The following is an 8,583-nucleotide window of genomic DNA, read 5'->3' as shown; positions in this document are numbered from 1 at the left end:
TAACGGATCTTCAGTAAGTCTGAACAGAGGTGGCAGCAGGATATAGCTGTTCAGGAACAGGCCTTCTGAACGCAAGTGGGATAGAACTGTTATACCCTTAAGCAAGGTACCTTATCAGTATTATGTAAGCCACAGTGGAGAGGGAGAAAAAGGAGGAGCTACAGGAGAAGAAGGAGCAGAAGGAGAAGTGGAAGAAGAAAAATACAGTGATCTGTATATTGTGAAGATTCTCAGTTTTAATTAAAGGATATTTTTATGCAATTTGGTTTCACCAGGTAGAAATGACCCATCTCAGGCCCACAGACATCAACCGATGATGCTAAGTATTTTCTCTGGTGATGTTCTGCCAGGTCTGTACTGCAAGTCTTCATTTCCAGCTTTCTTCGGGGTCTAGTTGCTTCAAGTTTTCTCTTCAGCATATGAAATGCGTGTTCAATTGGATTTAGATCAGGAGAATGACTCGGCCAGTCAAGAATTTTCCAGTTTTGGTGCTTTGAAAAAATACTTTGTTGTTTTAGCAGTATGTTTTGGATCATCGTCTTGAGGTAGGATGAAGCGCTGTCCAAAGAGTTTGGAGCTGATTGGTTGAATTTCAGCAGATAAATTGCTTCTGTACACTTCATTAATTCTATAAAATTATTTCTGCTCCTGGAGCTATATCGTCACTGAAGAAAACTGAGCCAGCACCTGTGGCAGCATTACACGCCCGAACCATAACCCCACCAACCATGTTTCACAGATGAGTTGGGGGGGGGGGGGCTCCTTTGCAATTAAGGAGCTCTCCAGTTCTCTCTTGCCTTATAATGGTGTTCTAAACAGTTGATTTTGATAAGCGTAAAGTTTTGCTTAATTCTCTTTTTTCTTATTTCTCAGCCTCATAATGGCTTCCTTGACAAATGCAAATAACAGACTCCAAAGGCAATCAAAAGCCTAGAATCAAGACTAGGTACTGGAAGCTCTCTTACACCTATGCCAAGGAAGCAATTGGCCACATCAGACTAATCAGAAACACCTGTGAAACCATTTGTGCCAAACATTATGGTGCCCTGAAATGTGACCATGTATAAAAACTTCTGTAATTTCTGCATGGTGAAAGAAAAATGTTTAAAGATACCCTTCAATAAAAGCTGAGACTCTGCACTTTAACCACACGTGAATTGTTTGATTACAAATCTAAAATTTAGTAATACAGACTTACAGAGCCAAATAAGGAAAGAAATGTCTTTGACCGAAATGTTATTGAGTTCATATTGTATATTCCCTTAATAGAATGCAAATTGTATACATACATGCACGCACACGCGCGCACACACACACCCAAGAGATAGTGCATTCTCTTCAGGGCAACGGTTTGGTTTCACAATATAACCATCGTCATCCTTCTGCAATACTTCATACATAATTTTATTTACTTTTTTAAATACTTTTCTACGTATTTTTTATTTATTTTTTTTTTTTAAACAAACACAGTAAAATGCCACATTGGACAGCAGATTGGGCGGAAAAACTCAAGGCAAATAAAAAAACGTTTGATTCAATTTTTTTTATTATTAAGTTTCACAATAACAAGTTAAATCATAGCAGTCCTCACCAGACAATTCAAGATAGCTTGAGCAATGACTCTTAAAACTTCTTCAAAAACTATAATTTGATGTTACCATACCTAAAAAATAATAGAAAACAGTCATGTCTCAAATCATTCCTTGTACCTCAGACCCTAAACACAATCTGTTTAGAGGGGTGCGAGGGATCAATTAAAACATGGGAGATTTTTAATTTTTTTGCTCTCTCTTTTAAGGTAAGAAACAACGTATCAAATCATATTTTTTCGTTTGTTGAAGAGCTCATTTCAATACATCAAAAATATAATTTGGGGGCGGGGGAGGAGTAAGGGTAAATTCTGCGATTTGGTCCTCAGTGTGAACCATCAGAAAGACAGAGAGTGCTCCGAGCAAGAGGAGCAGACAGCATTTCTTTCGTCTTAAGTTCAGCTTACAGTAGGACATAACAGGAAGCAGGCAACAGTAGAATAAATAAGAACACATCTGTTTTTTATAAAGTTTAAAAATAAAAATAAAAACAGCAAGAACGAGAGCTCCTTCTCATGAGGTATATAAATGGAAGAGACATCACAGATGAAGGGGTTGGATTGACTGTCTAAATGTCTGCGTTTCAGAGGGTAAAACTGTGACCTGACGCACTGTCAAGAGAGATGGTCTCAGGATGGGGGGGAGTGAAACAGACCTCCCAAATATCATTCTGTTTGTGGAACAACAATCGATGTCATCCATGATAACTTTCTATCCAGAAATGCAAATGTTACAGCAAAAATAAAAACGATCCGTGCCCTCTGGCCACAAAATGACTGGAAAAAAAACTCAATGAAACAATGTGTAAACATGGAAATCCATTCAGTGGACCCCCAACCCGACCTCAACGGCCACATGCTCCAGACCCTATCAAGTATCCCTCAATAAATGTCTAAATTTAAGCTCTATTAAATGAGGAGTCTTTGTGCAGTCAACCATTTTGGAATTAAGTCTTTCATATCGTGTCTTGCCCTGGTTTCTCTTTTTAGATGGCAGCTTTGCATAATGCTATATTCTGACATTGTGCAGTAGAAAGCACAACCACAACCCCAGACTGTCTGGTCCAGGCAGGTAGCCGAAGCCTTGCGGTACACTGAGAGTCAAATTCATCAACACCAAACAACTCCTGGATATTTAAATCTGCATTCCTCCTGTGATAAACTCACTTGAATATAATCCTGAGACAATGCACTCACTAAAAAATTGATAGAGCACAAGACTACATGGTTAGTTACACATGAAAACACTCCCTTTAAAAAACGAAACAAAAATAAAACCCCTTGATTCAGATAGTTACACGTTCACATACTCAATGAATGCAGGTAAACCATTCATGTTCAGTTTTTTTTTTGTCTACAATAATCCTAGGCCTTCACATGCTAGATAACATTCTCTGTCACATTTCACAGGGAAAAATGAAAAGCAAGAAAAAAAAAAAAGGTCCACATGTCAGCAAGATGCATACTACTGGACACAAGAGGCAAATAGTGAAGAATTACCAACAGGTGCGCACACACTGAAAGCCAGGGTTCGGTCCCATCATACGCAAAGCAGCTGCTCCTCAAGGACCACTGGCCAGACAATCATTTAATTCAACCGTTCATTTAAGCGAGAAAAAAACACTCCAGGCCAAAATGACATCTTTTTTTTCTGCAGGTACCTCCACGAGGCACATATATGATAAACCAAGAGAACAGGAGAGTGAAATATGAAAAAGAAAAGGGGAAAAAAAACATTTACAATGCTATTTAAATATCTTTGTTACCCCAACAAGTGTTGATTGTGACTGACATTGATTGCATATTGGATACATTCCTCTTACAATAACACAAGTTACACAATGTTTAAGGTACGGTTCAGTGTTTCTGAAATGCTATTAGTACTCCATTGACAACTTCTTCCATGTAGAAGAGATTTATTAAGATCAAATAGGCTGGGTATAAAAAGAAAATGTTGTTTATCAAATCGCTGGCAGCAATGATTGGGAAAAAATCCCCAGTATCTTGCAGTTATAGCCTCATTTCCACCCACAGGAGATTTTGTATATTGCTAGTAGCACTGCTATCATTAACAACTTAAAAGAACCACAACACTATACACGGGAATGGCAAAGACAATGAGAAGAAATGGTAACTGGAATAATATCAATAGTAACAATGTACAGTTCATACAGCTGAATACGCAAGAAAATGCAGTTTCTGCAATATCTCACAAAGGTCATCGTGAGGGAAGCATTATGTTCCAACGAGCAGCACATATCAAATAAGCTCACTGCTCACTCCACTTAACGATCTATCGCCATGGCAGTGGGGTGGAGGGAGATACAATCTAGGTCCATTCATAAACATTATAATTCACAGAATGTCTTGCAGCTGGAATGTTCGAAATACACATCACTCAAATTTAAAATGACACACTGAAAGAATCTCTTAAGAAGTGTCAAAGCAAAAAAAAAAAAAAAGTTAAAATATATTTTTACTGTAATGTGAGCTTTGAAATGGTACGTTTATTCTTTCTTCTGAATACTATTCAATGCACCAACAAACATGAATAGGACATTTAGGTCCATAAGACAGGAGTACTGTCAGGTTTACAAGAGGAAAAAAATAAAAGCATGCTTTCTATACCACCTACAGTATGTCAATGCAGCTTCATGGATATATAGCATCGTGTCATGAAAACAATGAGCAACATGTGTAAGTTATAAACAAGCCAGGATAATTCACAGGTAGTTATTAGGAATTGGAAGATGATTTTCGAGGTCTTGCATCAGTTTTGAAACATAATCTTTCCATCATTTGACTTAATCAGATATGCTACTAAGCATTCATTTGTACATATTTTGAGCATGGTTTCCATGGGCACTGGTCTCAGGATACTACCCAGGAGGCCACAGTGTGTGCTGGCTTCCGGTGCACTTCAGCACCAGTGTTTGATTGGCTAAAGAATCCACACACCTGGTTCTCAAGGCCTTCATTTTCTGCTGAATGGAATGAAACTCTAAATTCCTGCAGACACTGTGGCCTTCCAGGACTTGAGCTTGACGTCCGTGCTCAACGGGGTAGTGTAAAGGCAGGTTCAGTGCCTGGTCCGTCTGTCCTGCGGCTAACACCAAAATAGTGTGATTCCAATTCCCTGCTAGTGCAGACTTGAGCTTTTAAAGTGTTTTACTTGCGGCCGTTTTAGAAATATGTTTTGGGGGCATCGAAACAGAACAGACTAAATTTGACTCCCTGAACCAAATGTTAACCACAACTGGTGCTGCTGCACCCAAACTTTACACAGCTATGTATTTATATGTAAAGGTAAAAACACCAGCCATTAGATTTAATCAGTTTAGCTTGTGCTAAAAATAAATAACGTTAAGAAAAAGAACACAAGTTTACAATCTGAAACCCCTGGGCGTTCATCTCATCTCTATTTCAAATAATAATAATACATAAATCAAATTACCTCTGTATTAAATATCTAAAAAGGGCGGACATGGTAAAATTCTCATCTTTAAATGTTCGTCTGCTTGCCATTTGGTCAAAATGTAGATAATACCATGTTCAGAAGAGCAAAAATTCATGGAGGAAAAAAATGAACTGTCTGCACCGGTAGCCGAAGATAGAATACATTTTCAATATCAGAAGCTGACAGGGAAATGGAATCCTACCTTTGTTTCTTTTTTCTTCCTTATTTAATTTACATTTAAATATTCAAAATTCTGAACCACAAATACAAAAAAAGTTATTTACCAATTAATACTTTTATAAATTTGGGAAAACGTTCAGAGAGATCAATTCAAAGAAAAGACCCATTTGATCCAGGGGGCTATTCACACAGGGTTTAAAATAAAGCATTATGCATTAAAAAGGTGCCAATCTAAACAAAGGTGCAAAGCTTATTTAATACTAAAGGTAAAAATGTTGCTTAAAAGCCAGACTCATGGGCCTTTCTCCCTCACTATTTTGTCCAAAGATAACAATCACTATAAACCACATCTAAAAATTAAAACTGGAAGACGTTATAATAGAAACTTCTATCAGTAGATTTCCTGGCATTGTTATAGTTGTAGCAGTTCACGTGTAAGAATCAGAAAGGGGAGAAAAATTAATTGCCGTTTCACAGGCCTCTCCAAAACGTTTTAAACACCATTATTTTTTATTATAATCTGAGTTTGAGCTCCAGCAATGTGAAAAAATCATTCATTTAAAACCGTAAAACAACATGTAGAAAAAGGCAGGCAAAAGACCGTTTCCATCCTACATGTGACACGTCAAACTTTTAAGCAGACGTTTATCTTGCTGATGAAAAAAACGACAATTAAAAAAAACATAACATAGGGATCTCTTAAAAAATCAAATGTCATCGTCATAACTCATAACTGTCTCAGATATAAGATCTCCTGTCACTGTTTGTTCATTCATTTAGCCAGTGTTCTGTTTTTTGTTTTTTTTTTGGTCCACAACAAGTTCAGTCATTAAAAAAAATCTGCAAATCTGCATCACTAATCACTTAATATATTTGCACTTGTATCCAATTAACCATAATGTGCTTAGCCCCTTAAGCAATTCTCGCATTTAAGCAAGTGTTATCTCTTAGATTGTTATGCAAAATACATCTTAACAGCAGTTGCAACAAACTTGCTAAAATGGTCATTCGGAGATAAGAGGGAAGCACATTGTGGTTAAATTTAATAGGTAATTCACGGTGAACAACAAAAACAGCGGCAGTTTCTATTATTTGTGGCCGATGCAAATGTGTCATAAAAATCACGGAGTGTGAATTTATCAAAGCAATATCATGGCTCATTAATGATCCCCTGAGCTCATCTCAAATTCAGCCCAACCAGGCCAACACCTGACCTTGTGCTGAAGTGTACAGACAAACCGCCAGGGGGTTATGCCCGGTTCAGCCAGACGCATTTGGTATTCCCCAATGCCGCTCTAACCACGTTTCAAAAGCATCCTACGCCAACGCTCCTTTCCGTTCTCCAAGGAAGGTTCTAGAAGATGTCGCGCCGAGGCATCGGCGGTGAGAATGTCGTGAGCTAACGCGAGCGGAGTGGGGTTCGATTGCTTGGGTTCAAACATGAAGCCTGCATGTTCCACCTTCACCAACACAAGAAAAAAGCGACAATGAAATGTAAAAAGCATTTGGTGTTGCCTCAAGAACGGCACTGCAAGTAGCACATTCTTAGACAGACAGACTTTCAAAAGCAAAAGAGAAGAATACAGAACATTAAAAAAGTAATAAATAGTATTGGTGGAGGAGCTGGGGATGTGGTGGCGGTGGGCGGTGGGTGTTGGTGGATGGAGGGGGGGGGGGGGGGGTCGTGATCCCGATTCGTCGGGCTGTCCAGCACGGCGCACCTTCCCCGGCGGGGGCCGCCTCGGCTCGCCCTGGCCGCCGGCCGCTCAGTCCACTTTCTTGCGCGAGCCGTCCCCGGCGCCGGCGTGCTCGTCGGGGGTGAAGTCCGTGCAGAACCCGTTGCACAGGGCGGTGGGGGAGGGGGTGTCCCCGCCGTTCTGGAAGCCTGACTGGTGGGGGTGCAGGAACTCCCCCGCAAAGTCCGGGTTCTGCTCCGCGAAGCTTCGGAACTCCTCTGTCACATGACACAGGAGAGATGTTTAATGGAGGGAAACGACACGACGGTAACCTGATTACCTTTTAGCTAGGGACAATCTACAGCTACAAAGATATGTGCACTACCGTATGTTGTGGCTAATTTTAACCATGGAACCTCTTGGGCACATAGGATTCTGCCAGCATTAATGTTCCTAAAACAGTTTGTATCTACAATACATCTGATGGACAAATGAAAGCTGATGACTTTCTTTTGCAAAACTACTGGATGCCACTGGAAATAATCTGTACAGTGACTGACACAAAAAAGCCACTAATTAAATAAACTGTACATGTACAGCACACTGCAGTAAGATTAGTCTATGGTACAATGCTGAAACCTTACACTTACCCTTAACCTAGAGTAAATGTCTCTCAGAACTCTCGATTGCAGTCCTTCTGAACAATGTTTTCCTTACCGAAGGTGATCTTCCCCGTGTCCTGGACGTCGACGGCGCTGAAGAGGTCCGTTACGTTCAGGTCCGGCACCCCGAGGGCCGTCTTCAGTATGCAGGCCAGCTCGTCCTCCACGATGGCGCCGTCCTCCTCCGCCTCGAACATCTGAGAGAAAGTCACACTCAAATCATCATTCACATTAAACGGTTGAACAGGTTACAGTTCCAGCATCACCCTGCAGAGTTTCAGATACGTACATTTAAATCAACGCACACTTGCCCGTTTGTGTTATAATATTTCTCATTTTCGTAAACACGCCTGTATGTTTGAAAGTTTGCCATCACATTTCCTGAAGTACTTAATATTATCTCAGACTTACTTAATCAGTACATAGCACATAATATAGCAGTAGGTGCTATTTCCAGGAGGGGGAAAATGTGATAGTGTGTAAATGCACTGACAGAAGAGATTATGGGTGACAGGTTCATGCTCCACAGCCTGAGTGCGTGACAGACGTACTTACCGTGAAGGCTAGTTTTATTGTTTCCAGAGTTTTCGATGGCCTGCACACAACAGACAAGGCGATCACGTACTCTCTGATGTCCATCGTCCCGTCCTCGTGCTAAAACAAACAGACACCAATTTTAAAAACTTAAAGCAAAAGCACGGTATGCAGACAGAGATTCTGTTTGTGTTGATAAATAATGATTATGGATTAAACAGTAAATCAGACTTCACTGATCCAAGCAAAGGGAACCTAACTAAACACTAAAAATTCAAACTCAGGATATGTGTACTTGGGTGTGTGTATATTATACACACACATACACACACTGCCAATTAGGTCAGTAATTTGTCAAAGTAATTTGTTATATATGTTGTAATGTACAGAATTTGCCAGTGGATTAATTCACCCATGTCTAAAACCACAGTATTTTTATTCTGGATAAGAGCATCTGCCAAATGCCTGTAATGTAAAGTGCAGCTC

The 8,583-nt window shown here is 39.8% G+C and overlaps 1 protein-coding gene across 1 annotated transcript in view; it reads right to left on the bottom strand.

Annotated features, from left to right (window-relative positions):
- Positions 1-1,528: 1,528 nt before the first annotated feature.
- The window catches only part of lpcat1 (lysophosphatidylcholine acyltransferase 1), a 45,111-nt gene continuing 38,056 nt past the window's right edge, over positions 1,529-8,583 (bottom strand). The window contains exons 12-14 of the mRNA XM_064347805.1: positions 8,119-8,217; positions 7,619-7,760; positions 1,529-7,179 (exon numbers count right to left, since the gene is read on the bottom strand). Coding sequence (XP_064203875.1) covers positions 6,992-7,179; positions 7,619-7,760; positions 8,119-8,217 — 429 coding nt within the window. The 3' untranslated portion in view covers positions 1,529-6,991. The remainder of the gene's footprint in view (positions 7,180-7,618; positions 7,761-8,118; positions 8,218-8,583) is intronic.

The sequence above is a fragment of the Anguilla rostrata genome, chromosome 8, assembly GCF_018555375.3.
Source record: "Anguilla rostrata isolate EN2019 chromosome 8, ASM1855537v3, whole genome shotgun sequence".
Lineage (NCBI taxonomy): Eukaryota > Metazoa > Chordata > Actinopteri > Anguilliformes > Anguillidae > Anguilla > Anguilla rostrata.
This window is presented reverse-complemented; position numbering and strand designations above follow the sequence as displayed.